The sequence below is a fragment of the Stegostoma tigrinum genome, chromosome 19 (genome assembly GCF_030684315.1).
Source record: "Stegostoma tigrinum isolate sSteTig4 chromosome 19, sSteTig4.hap1, whole genome shotgun sequence".
Lineage (NCBI taxonomy): Eukaryota > Metazoa > Chordata > Chondrichthyes > Orectolobiformes > Stegostomatidae > Stegostoma > Stegostoma tigrinum.
In genome coordinates this window covers 2,093,125-2,106,196 of record NC_081372.1, presented here as the reverse complement: position 1 = coordinate 2,106,196, position 13,072 = coordinate 2,093,125, and the positions used below count along the sequence as shown (strand labels likewise).

The following is a 13,072-nucleotide window of genomic DNA, read 5'->3' as shown; positions in this document are numbered from 1 at the left end:
CATCTGCACGTTTCCAGCAGGAACCCTGACTGGTTTTTGTTTCCTTTCCATTTCTTTTCAATTCACATCAAGTCTAACGTCCCTACTGCTTCACTGATTTTAAAATGTCTAACTCTGTAGAGCCACGGGGATTAAGTCCGCAATATTTGTGGTTTATAAGAATCGGGTGCCCATTCTTAACTGTCAGAGGACTCGGCGAAGCTCCATTATTTGTAAAAGCAAACACTCTCAATTGAAATGAACCTCTGTTGAGACATATAATTGAGTTAGAAGCAGTTTGGATCACAATATTGTCTGGAAAGCAATACATTTTAGTTAGAATTCAAGTTAAATATTCATTTGATTGTTAAACGTTTATTTAACACAATCTTTAATTTGTAAACTAATATCATTGCTGTGATTATCATAGTGCAGTAATTTGATTCCATAATTTCCAGCCCTTCAGCTCTGCAGAAAGACATTAATTTCTCTTTGTTATGTTTGCAGCTGACTCCTCAGAGAGTGGTCTCACATCACAGGAAACAGAGACACAGATGGACTTATTGCCAAGCCTCCTGAAACAAACCCCACTAACCTTGGAGCTCTTCCCAAACCATTCTGAAAACCTTAGCAATTCGCAAAGGGTAAGGTTCACTCACTATAACACAAGGTTGCATGTATTTTCTGAGAGTAATTGGGAAGATGGTTTCAGGTTTCTTTTTAAATGTGTGAAGGTGTGTCCACGTATGAACACACATCCCAATCCTTCTCCCAACCCCTAAAAATAAGCTTAGTCATTCCATTACATTAGCAAGATTTTTGATAATTCACCCTACTTCTCTCCACTTTCTTACTTAGGAAATGCTGCATGTTATGGCATTATTCGGATGAGATGTTACACTGCAGTGTATTATTTCTTGCTCCTGAAGTAAAGATTAAAGGTTTTACAGTGTTATTTATAAGAGATTTCTCTGTGTAACCTGGCCAACATACATCCCTAAATTAAGGCCACTGAAAATTGGCCATTTATCTCATATCTATTATGTGCAATCCACCTGCCATGTTTTCTTGTATATTAGCAGTCCCCACTCCCCAAAGTAATTGTCATCATGAATCAGTGTGAGTAGTCTCTCGAATCAATATTCTGGATTTAATGCCGATACTACAGGTGCAGGACTGAGAGAGCGCTGTGATGTCATACATGTTATATTTCAGTTCATGTCTTCCTCAATGCATTATGCCACATACGTATATCCCTCAGATAACATCCCAGAAGACAACTGTCAAATCAGTCTTCTCACAGCTGTTGCTGGGATCATAACTTTTTTTTTGTATTCATTCATGGGATGAGGGCATTGCTGGCAAGGCAGCATTAATTGCGCATCCCTAAGCATCAACCACATTGCTGTGGATCTGGAGTCACATATAGACCAGACTGGGTGAGGATGGCAGTTTCCTTCTCTAAAGGGCATTAGTGAATCAGATGAGTTTGTTTTGACTATCAACGGTGGATTCATGGTCACTATTAGACTTTGAATTCAATAAAAACCTGGAATTAAAATTCCACCATCTGTTGCGGCTGGATTTGACCCCAAGAAGTCACCTGAAATTACAAAAACAAAGTTGCTGGAAAAGCTCGGCATGTCTGACAGCATCTGTGAAGGAAAGAATGCAGTTAACGTTTCGGGTCCGGTGACCCTTCCTCAGAACTGATGGTGGCTGGGAAAATGTCAATTTATATGCAGAAAATAGGGAGGTGGGTGGGATAGGGAATAAATGATAGGATAGAGCCCAAAGAGAAAGAAAAACAGTTGGATAGACAAAGGAATTTAGGCCCTAAAATTATTGAACTCAACATTGAGTCCAGAGGGCTGTAGGGTCCCCAAGCGGAAAATGAGGTGTTGTTCCTTCAGTCTGCGTTGGGCTTCACTGGAACACTGCAACAAGCCAGAGACACAGATTTTGGCCAGGGAGCAGGGTGGTGTGTTAAAGCAGCAGGCAGTGGTAGTTCAGGGTCTTTTTTTTTGCGAGCAGAATGTAGTCTATGCTTTGTTTCCCCAATATAGAGGAGACCACATTGTGAGCAGTGAATGCAGTAGATCAGATTAGGGGAAGTGTAAGTAAAGTGTTGCTTCACGTAGAAAGTACGTTTGGGCCCTTGGATACTGGGGAGGGAGGAGGTAAATGGGCAGGTGTTGCACCTTCGCCAGTTACAGGGGAAGGTGCCGTAGGGCTGTGGGGAGGTGTTGGGGGTGAAGGAAATGTCGACCAGGGTGTCCCAGAGGGAACGGTTCCTGCAAAAGGTGAACAAGGGAGGGGAGGGGAATATGTTTCTGGAGGTGGCGGAAATGGCATCTGATGATCTTCTGGATGTGGATGCTGGTGGGATGGTCAGTATGGATAAGGGGAACCCTATCAATGTTGTGGGAGAGAAGAGAGGGGATGAGGGTGGAAGTGCAGGACATGGGTCAGGCCCGGTTTGAGGGTCCTGTTGATGATGGTGCTGTGGAATCCTCGGTTGAGGAAGGAGGTGGAACTTTGGACCAAGTCACCTGGGTTTCTGGATTAATAGTGCAATGATAATACCACTAGGTCGCTGCCTCCCCATGCAGACATGTTGCCATATTTAGTCTGTGTTATGCAGTGACCACACTTGAAGAACAGTTTATTTGAAAGTATTTTGGCACATCCCACAAGATCTGAAGAATGATATATCAATACAAGTTATTCTTTTTTACTGTGAATCATTGAAGCTGTCACTCCATTTTACTGATATTATTTTTCCCTTCTAAAGCTGAGTCCTACACAGAAATCAAAGAGGTTGCCACTTGGACGCACTGTCCCTCCACTGGGTCCAGAAACAAAGGTCATTGTTGTGTGGGTGGAACGCTTTGATGACATAGGTATGGTATGTCTGAGAGGCTGCATTACTGCATCAGCAAATACTGCTTTGTATCACTGATCCCCTTCCAGTTGTACAGCTTTTATTCACTTGGCTCGTACTCAGACAAAGACATTCTTAAAATTTATTATGAAAGGAAAGTGCCTAATCTCTACCCCACTGCAAATTCCAGTGAGTATCTGACCAGGCTTGTGTTCTCTCTCGGGGATTGACAAAAATGTGAAGCAACAGGATAATGGAGTCGAGGTGGTAAATCAGCAGAAATCAAAGTAGGCTTGATTTCTATTAACATGTTCTTGTAGATTCTCATGTTCTCACGTCCTGCCAAGTAATGTATATACCAAGTCGTGTCAACTTAAGAACAAAAACAGAAGTTGCTGGAAAAGCTCAGCAGGTCTGGCAGCATCTGAGGAGAAAAAAAAATCAGTTAATGTTTCAAGCCATCCAGTTCTGAGGAAGGATCACCAGACCGGAAGAGTTACGTCTGATTTTTTTCTTCACAGATGCTGCCAGAGCTCCTGAGCTTTTCCAGCAACTTCTGTTTTTGTTTCTGATTTGCAGCACCCACAGTTTTTGTTTTTATTCTGTAAACTAAAGACTTCTTCACGCATTTTACATCATTGCCCAAAACCTCTTCTGATGTGCTTTAATATGTCAAATATTTGGTAATTTTTTTCTAGAGAATTTTCCTCTCAATGATCTTCTGCCAGAAATCAACACTGGAGTAGAGACCACTACAAACAGCAGCACCTCTCTCAGGTACTTTCTTCAAAGCTTCAACTTTAGCTTTTGATAAAGAAAAAGATGACAGAATTGACCCAGACTAGTAGAGACCCTCTTTTCACTAAGATTTTGAGCAGGAATTTCACTGGCTCTGTGTTAGGCGACAGGGGAAGGAATTGTTGCTTTGCAAACGGAGACCACAATAGGATATTAGAAACAAATCAGAATTTGCTGGAGAAACTCAGCTGGCCTGGCAGCCTCTGTAGAAAGAAAGCAGAGTTAATGTTTCAGGTCCATTGGCCCTTGGACTCAGAATGTTGACCCTATTTTCTCCTCAGATGCTACCAGACCTGCTGAGTTCCAGCAAATACTGTTTTTGTTTCAGATCTCCAACATTCACAGTTATTTGTCTTTCATTAGGATATTATGTGGGGCTTACCTTTGCTACTTCTGGAAGATGGGTATATCATAATTTGTAGCTCAGAGACGGCTTGTGCACTATTAAATGTTGCGCCAAAACTCAGCCTTGCATGGAGTTTAACCATTAAGAGAATTTCTAGAGTTGATTTTACTGCTATTTTTGGGTGTGTTTCTGCCTTTGTTCTCATTTTGTTTGTCATTTTTGTCCATTTGTTTGATTGGATTTAGCTTTTGACCCCTTTTTAATGTGTTAATTTATGTTTTGACCTCCGTACTGTCAAAAGGTAACTTGCTTGAAACAGTTGCAATGTGAGCGTTCATTTAGGAATTTCCTTTGCAGACAGAGAATGAAAAGTATGTTTGTGCTGATGATTGAGACTAACTAATTTCACCAATGCCCATCTCTGAAATTTCCTGATTGATGGGTCTCGGGCCCGAGTTACAATCACATTTTGGGACAGCACAGTGGTTAGCACTACTGCCTCAACACCAGGGACCCAGGTTTGATTCCACCCTCGGGCAACTGTTTGTCTTTGCACAGTCTCCCCATGACTGTGTGGGTTTCCTCTGGGTGCTCCGGTTTCCTTCCACTGCCCAAAGATGTGCAGGTTAGGTGGATTGGCTACACTAAATTGCCCGTAGTGTTCAGAGATGTGTATGCAAGGTGGATTAGCCGTAGCAAATGCAGGGTTACAGAGATAGGGTAGGAGTGGGTGGGTCTGAGTGGGATATTCTTTGGAGGCTTCAGTGCGGACTCAACGGGCTGACTGGCCTGCTTCCAAACTGTAGGGATTCTGTGATTTAAAAAGAAAATCTGACCTGATTCTGACACTCTTCCATGACACAAGAAAATTTAGGGGCTGCCTACCTTTTCTGTAATTTAGGAACTTGAGCCTCTGGTGAATGAGTGTCTATCTGTGCAAACTGGACTGAGCATTTATCATTTCTGTGGTCTCATTATCTTAGAACCACCACGTCAGACAAGGATGTGCCGGTCATTTTCATCCATCCCCTGAAGACTGGTCTCTTCAGAATAAAAGTTCAAGGGGTTACAGGGAAGTTTAGCATGGTGATTCCATTGGTCGATGGAATGGTAGTGAGTCGGCGGGCATTGGGTAAGGATGCCAATTGGCAAAGAATTAAATGCTTTATCTTATGTTTTGACTCCAAGAGAATGATTATGTGCCTACACGAGCGAACAGTTCTTTCTTTTAACCCAAACTGCATTGCATTATTCCCATTCACTTGAGTCATGAAAAAATAGAAAAGATATGGACAATGTGAATATTGCAGAACCAGTGCAAAATGCCCCTTGAGTTGCAGGTGCAGTGTTCTATTTGTGGTTTCCCATCTTTACCATGGCTCACTTGATCACTGAAATGATGCAGAAAGCCCCAGGTTGCATTTGTCATTGGGTTTGGCCAAAGCAAGATGCATGCAGCCCAGTAATGACACAATGACCATTTGCACCAAATAAAATCCTTGGCTCCCAGAACAAGTTTCTTGCCAATTATGCATGTGACATTGCTTTGTGTGGTCCCTGTGATGGTCTTGTTCTATCAGGACAACGCAGTAAATTTATGTGGGTATCCATATTCCGATACTGAGCTGTGTTACGGCTGTACCTTCACCTGTTTGTTAAAACAACCCATCTCACTGTTGTTTCACTAACAAATAATATAACTTGGGTTGGGAAAGACTGCGTTGATGCACTTTCAGTTGTTGTTACCATCAACAGACTCCCCCATGGGTGTTACCATTAACCAGAAAGTGAACAGGACAGGCCACATTTCAAGAAAAGGTCACACTGCAGCTGGAGGGATTAGTCCCCTGTCGTTCCACTCTCAAATCGGGTTTCCATTTTGATGTCAAGGTGAGGGGTGTCACTGAGCAGCTTCAAGGCATCCTGAAAGGGGGAGGGTGCTAAGACAGAGATCATGGTACACATTGATACCAACGATATAGGCAAAATGTGGGATGAGGTCTTGCATCAAGGTGTGTAGATGAGGATAGTGCAGTTGGTGTAGTTAACATGAATTGCAGCAGAACTTTTGACAATGTCCCATGTGGGAGCCTGATAAAGGTAAAAGTACACAGGATCTGAAGCTTGGATCCAAAGTTGGTTTAGTGACTGGAGACAGGGTACAGAGACAGATAGAGGCTGTTTGTGACTGGAGGCTAGAATCCATGAGTGTACCACAGGTACTGGTGATGGGTCCCTTATTGTTCATGATATAAATCTGCGATGTAAATGAGACTGTAGATAGTATTTGATAAATTTGTGGATGACACAAGGCTTAGCCGGTTGTTAACAATGAGGAGGAGGGCCTTGGGTTACAGGACGATATGGATGGATTGGTCAAATAGGTAGATCAGTAGCAAATGGAATTTAATTGTGGTAAGTGTGAGGCTTGAGGAATTTTTTAACATTTAGAGGATGGGGGTGAGGGGGATCTGGAATGCGTTGCTTCGGATGGTAGATGAGGCAAGAAACCCTTCAATCTTTGAAACTTTAAACTAAAGGAAATAAGAATTATTTTTAAGTAAAAATGGCCAGTACTTATTGACCTTAGAATTAAATACTTTGTGGTGTGTCGTAATCACTAATTGAGAGAAATCAGTGTTCAGTACGAAGAAGGCACAGCACCCCCCCACCCCATCCCACAACCAGCCCGGTTCATCGCCTCCCCCCACTGCACCACACAACCAGCCCAGCTCTTCCCCTCCACCAACTGCATCCCAAAACCAGCCCAGCCTGTCTCTGCCTCCCTAACCTGTTCTTCCTCTCACCCATCCCTTCCTCCCACCCCAAGCCGCACCTCCATCTCCTACCTACTAACCTCATCCCACCTCCTTGACCAGTCCGTCTTCCCTGGACTGACCTATCCCCTCCCTACCTCCCCACCTATACTCTCCACCCTCTCTTCTTTTCTCTCCATCTTCGGTCCGCCTCCCCCTCTCTCCCTATTTATTCCAGAACCCTCACCCCATCCCCCCTCTCTGATGAAGGGTCTAGGCCCGAAACGTCAGCTTTTGTGCTCCTAAGATGCTGCTGGGCCTGCTGTGTTCATCCAGCCTCACATTTTATTATCTTGGATTCTCCAGCATCTGCAGTTCCCATTACCACTCCCAACCATGTTGACTCTTGCTATAATCTCTAATCAATTCTAAAATCGTCCCCATGACTGACATCAAGCTGGCCTATACTTTCCTGCTATCTGCCTCCCTCCCCCTTGAATAAAGGAGCTATATTTTCTACTTCTAATCCAATGGAACTTTTTCTGAATGCAGGGAACTTAGAAAATTAACACCAATGCATCATTGGCGAGCTTTATTGTCTTACGTGAACAGGCACTCTGAAATACCTAGCACACTTTTCTTAGTCCCATTACCTTTGGACCGCTCTGCACTCTCTTTGAGTTTATATACAAGCTTACATTTTCTGCATTCCCTGAGGGGTGCCTCAGCTTCACCAAAGATGTCCAGAACTCATCTGCAGGGGTACTTCAAATGTCCAAGTGCTATCTTGACTATCTAAGAGAAATGCACTGAACAGAAGGGCGGCACGGTGGCTCACTGGTTAGCACTGCAGCCTCACAGCGCCAGGGACCCAGGTTCGATTCCAGCCTCTGGTAACTATCTGTGTGGAGTTTGCACATTCTCCCCGTGCCTGCGTGGGTTTTCTCCAGGTGCTCCGACTTCCTCCCACAGTCCAAAGATGAGAAGGCGAGGTGGATCGGCCATGCTAAATTGCACGTAGTGTTCAGATGTGTGTGGGTTAAAGGGGGATGGGTCTGGGTGGGATGCTTCAAGGGGCAGTGTGGACTTTTTGGGCCAAAGGGCCCGTTTCCACACTGTAGGGAATCTAATCTAATCTAATCTAAACGTATCACCCTCACTGTGAATCTGGCATATAAATGTCAGCAGGCCCTTTTGCTCAAAAATGGCTCTCTATTCTGGCTGGTACACATTTGTGAAGAGGGGATGCTGACCCCTGGGCTGACATGTGGTGTGGAAGGGGTCCGTTGTGATGAGTGGTGTATAACAAACAGATTTGTCTGAATATCTGCAGCGTTGAAAGAGGAGTCAGTCTGGAGCTGTGAACAGGTTCACAGGCTCCCATATGGAAAAGAGAGATTTGGGACAGATGCCAGATTGATGAACAGATGGTGAGCAACAGCTGAAACCAGTTTCTGGGCAAGAGTGCAGTTGAAACACTATTTGAGATAGCTGGATGTTATAATTCAGGAGTGATAAGTAGGTTTGGTATTAAGATGAGCTTTCGATGAATTCCTCTTACTCTTGGTACAATATTCTGGGTAAGGAACTGACAATCAGAAGAAACAAACTAACTAGAAGAAAAAAAGTAACTTGAAACTTCTTTGATATTTAAAAGTGACAGATGCCCTGGTCTTAGATTTTGAGTGTCACAACATTTAGGCTGGCACTTATTACTGATCCTTGAGTAGTTGGTGGGACTGGAGACTGCGTGTATAGATTCTAACCAAGTTAGAATGGGAAGTTTCACACTCAAAAGAATAACAGTGAACCAGTTGGATTTTCACAACAGTCTGACACCTTTATGTATTTCTTTTAAATTGGGACTAGATAGTAGGAGAAGAGTTTGACTGAGCTAGTCATTCCCAGACACTGGAAGCAGCAAGTATGCTGGGGGTTAAATGACTTTTACTTGCAATGCATTCTTAAGTTGCATTTGTGTCTGGTGTGTCATGCAAAGTGCCCAGCATCGGGCACCAGAGTAAATGGTTACATGGAAAGAATGGAAATTATGGTCCCCAATGAAATATAAAACCATGTAACAGCCTGTGTGATGTTTCCACACTCTATTTCAGGGTTTTTGGTCCGCCAAACCATTATAAACATCTGCCGAAGGAAGAGGCTTGAGAGTGACTCCTACAACCCTCCCCATGTGAAGAGGAAGCAGAAGATAGTGGATATAGTCCACAAGTACCGCAACAAGCTCCTGGAGCCGGAGTTTTACACCTCACTGTTCCAGGAAGTGGGGCCAAAATCTCTGAACCCATAGACACACTGAGATCTTTGCCGAGAGTATTTATAAGCTATTTTACTACTTAGTCAGGCACTTGGCTACTTGCGAATGTGATGTTATGCACCGACTGGTATCCAGAGCTCTGGAAAGCAGTATATCCCAGCTGGTTCTGTGTAAATGTGTATTAAGGACGTAATGTTGATTTTTGAGAAATATATAAAACCCATTTTATACTGAATTGCAAGACAGCCTTACTGAACATAACCGAATTTCTGTACAATACTTGAAATCTATATTATGTAGTGTATCTTCGATCAACTGTGTGGCAAGGCGTGCAATAGTGCTGTACTCTTAGCTCCCAGATCTTGCACTGAATCTGACACGGATAGGCAGTAGCAGAGGAGAGAGTTTGGGGCAGTCTCAATCCACATTTTAGTGGGAGTGATTCCACAGCACAAAACTGCCCTTACAGCTCATAGTTAGCACTAAAACTATAAGGAATAGGGCTAGGGCTTTGAAGGAGGGAGTTATCCTTTTCATTTGTCAACCTTGGTCAGTGATTTTCATCGTTGAGACACTAAGCCACGTTTAGTTGGAATCTTAGTTCCAAGTCACACATTTCTTCTTTACCAGAAAGCACTTGTTCTGGAATCACCTTGCAGGAAGACAAGCATTGTACTAGTGCAGTTATTGGTTTTGCACAGTACCCAGCATAAACAGTGGGCATCCAATTACTTTTTAGTCTTCCTGATGTCCAGCACTTATGCATATTTGTACTGAAAAGACATTTATCAGGCTGTGCTGATCCAAGAAAAATGATAGGAATGTAGAAGGGGGTAATCACCATAAGGAAATGGAGAGGTACGAGGGTGTGAGGAAATCCACATCTAAGAAGGTTTTGTGCAGCTGTGTCTAAACCAGTCCTTGTGCTCAAATCATTGAACCAACCCAGATAATTTGAGTTCATATTCACCAGTGGAATTGCTTTTTTCTGTCTTGGGCTTTTTTTCCCTGTAGGACCTCACTGCAGTTTTCCCAAGTCTTTCTGTGTTCCTATCAACTGAAAGTGGAGTCAAATTTGCAATTTCTTTCTTCTCATAACAAAGCTAAATGATTAATTCATTGTCCGACTGTGTATTGGTAGTTTGAATTGGTTCTGCATTAGTCTTCTCATGGTGTCTGGAAGCTGTCCTCAGTAATTCTGCCCTGAATCTCTAGTTGCAAGGATTCCCTCTAGCCAGTTAAACTGACCAAGGACAACTGGAGTTCCTGGTCTGTGTGATGGAAACCACTGACCTCGGCTGTAGTTCAAAATAAAGTTATCCTGAAAGTGCCCACATTTGTTTTAAAGCCTTCCACACACCACACAGAATTGTTTTTATTTTGTTCATTAATCACGAAGCATTTAAAATATTTTACAGGTTTTATTTTTGTATTCCATTGCTTTTGTCATTGCCGTTTGAGGAAATAATGGTTATTTTTAAAATCGCGTCTTTGTTCCCAACACGTTTGTCTGCTTGATAAATGAGCTCCATTAGAAATTCTTACTCTGTAATCAGTGATCAAACAAAGTGAATAATGTACCTTTAGTGAACAGTGATCAATGTGTTCAAACTCAAGTTCTTGCACTTTGCAGGGTCAAAGCATCAACATTCTCCCCTATCCTTCAATGTCCTTGGTGTTTATTACACTTACTGGTGAGCAGGCACCTTCCTACGTTAGTTTTATGCTTTATTCTAGTTGGGTGTTTTTAAAAGAAAATTAAAGACTATTTTAAAAAATAATTTAAATGTCATGAATAGATTTCTTTCCCTAAGCAATCAAACAGCTGGTGCCAGTCAGTGTGCTGATAGCTGGGTTAGTGAATCTCAGCAATTGAGGGCAAAGCTGACCAATGAACCACCTTTGCTAATTGAGTAATACATTGGAGAGGCACCTTGCACAGGAACTCTGACTACTCAGATCCCGGTAACCCTTTACTGCAACCTCCAAACAGCATCAGTGTTTCAAGCAGTCAGCTTAATGACAACCTAGGTTGGAGTGAATGCTTGAGGCGCTGGAGCAAATACTAGAGCTTAGAGAGTTTCAACAGGTTAATGGCTGTTTTCGTAGTATAGTTATATCAAGTTTTAATTTTGTGCATGGCCAGGGGTTTTCTTTTAATTGCATGTCTCATGCCTGCCAGGAACAAAGGGGAAATGGGGGTGAATTTAAATTGATTGCTTTTCTCCTCTAAAGACCAAGGTGGCAAGACATAGTTTGATTTATTTCTTTTCCTTTTTACTCCTATTCCTTACTGTGGCTGATTTCTAGTTTTTGAATCCCAGATACTTTGAGATAAACCCACAGCAAAATCCTTTAACGTGAAAGAGTTTATTAACAGAACATTTAAAACATGGGGAACTGCTTTGCTACTTCATACATATACACAACTACTCAGGAATTTAAGGAAGACTAAGAAGAAGTTTATAAATTACAAGTTTTAGGTAAATCCAGAGCTATTAAAAAAGGTTAATGTCCAATAATAGTTTCCTATTATTAATACTAATGAGCTGGGACCAGTAGACTTTCCTGTTTGTAATGTAGGCTTCTTTCTGTAAAAATTGGCAAATTGGAGAATTAGTGATGGAGTGTTCAAGAAAGGCTGCCAACTCGGCCTGGAGCCCTGTTTGTGACCTCTGGAGGTCAAGCAGCAACTCGCTTATAATTCCAGAATTTAAGCAATTCATCCAGTTTTGATTCCAACATACAACAAGGGTAGATATTGCAGGAGCTGATTGGTCCATTTGGGCTAATTGGCAGGTCATTAAGCTAACAGCTTAGCTATATGTCCCTCATTAGAGTTTCCTTTAGAAAGTGACGACTGTTAAAGCATTTTTAGCATGGATTCCTTTATCCCGAGCTAACTGGAAATAAATGACTCACCTCCATACCTTTCAGCAGCTGGCATGTCTATGCACCGCAGGGGGTTCAGAAGTTCCCAGAGATATGATCATGTGATTGACCTCTGCTATTTTGCGTACTATGAGGCTGTCTAAAGAAACAAAATTTAAACATGAAAATATAGAACACAGTTTCCTTTTGAGGTTTCTTGTCATGCCTTCTGGCTGTGTCATATCTGAACAGCTATTCTGAATGCTTATGCTGCCTGGACCCAGAGTTTGAGCTATTCTCATTGATTGGATAATGCATTGTAACCTGAAATTCTCTCCGCTGTTGATTCTTCAAAGAAGCCTGTTATCTGACCATCTATAAAATTCAGTTTTCATTCCCCCATTTAAACTCACTTGATGATTTGAATGATCTGAGGTTTGTAAATCAGCCTGGAATATGCAAAGTTCTTTTGATAATAAGCAAATGATCACAATGATGAAAATGCACAGCAAGTGAGAAAGCAGTTGACTCCAATCTTATAAGTTGCCTCCAAGGAATGGATACATTGAATCCTACTCAACCTGGTTGCATGCCCTAATCACCAATCAATGAGATTCTGTCCAAGAACAGCCTAACCCAGCCATGCCTTTACCTTCCAGGTTTTGTCTGACCTGTCCTTAGAATTTCTATTATTAAACTTTCCCCAGTTCAAGCTTTGAACATTCCATTCACCCATAGTCACTCTTCTTGCCCCCTTCACTCACTCCCTTCACTTCTGATGTACTTAAAGGGCTAAGGGTGGAATCTGATTATCTGTCTTTCACCTCATTGAAGTTTGGAGTTTGTTATGCATTAATTTCCTGTTGAATTTTCAATATTGCAACATTGACCATACTTTAAAAGTACTTCATTATCTGAAGCACTTTGAGGTACCTTTCATGAAGTCATGAAAGGTGCTACATAAATGCATATCTCCTCACTGACAGTTGTCTTTGTGCCTGTATTGGTGCTGCTGTGATTCTTGCAGTCTCGCTGTGTCCACATCAGTTTGGTCTTGCACCACCCACAGACTGATACTAGCAGATCAGTGAGATCTGTCTGTTCACAACTAACAGTCATTAACCCAACTCTAGATTCTCACTTTGTCCTGTTTCTTGATCACA

At 42.3% G+C, this 13,072-nt stretch overlaps 1 protein-coding gene across 10 annotated transcripts in view; it reads left to right on the top strand.

Moving 5' to 3' along the window:
• ralgapb (Ral GTPase activating protein non-catalytic subunit beta) overlaps positions 1–10,539 on the top strand; it is a 125,569-nt gene extending 115,030 nt beyond the window's left edge. For all 10 annotated transcript variants that reach the window (XM_059652687.1, XM_059652686.1, XM_059652692.1 and 7 more), the window contains 5 exons: positions 487–623; positions 2,774–2,882; positions 3,562–3,640; positions 4,991–5,139; positions 8,878–10,539. In XM_059652687.1, coding sequence (XP_059508670.1) covers positions 487–623; positions 2,774–2,882; positions 3,562–3,640; positions 4,991–5,139; positions 8,878–9,071 — 668 coding nt within the window. In that variant the 3' untranslated portion in view covers positions 9,072–10,539. The remainder of the gene's footprint in view (positions 1–486; positions 624–2,773; positions 2,883–3,561; positions 3,641–4,990; positions 5,140–8,877) is intronic.
• Positions 10,540–13,072: the final 2,533 nt, after the last annotated feature.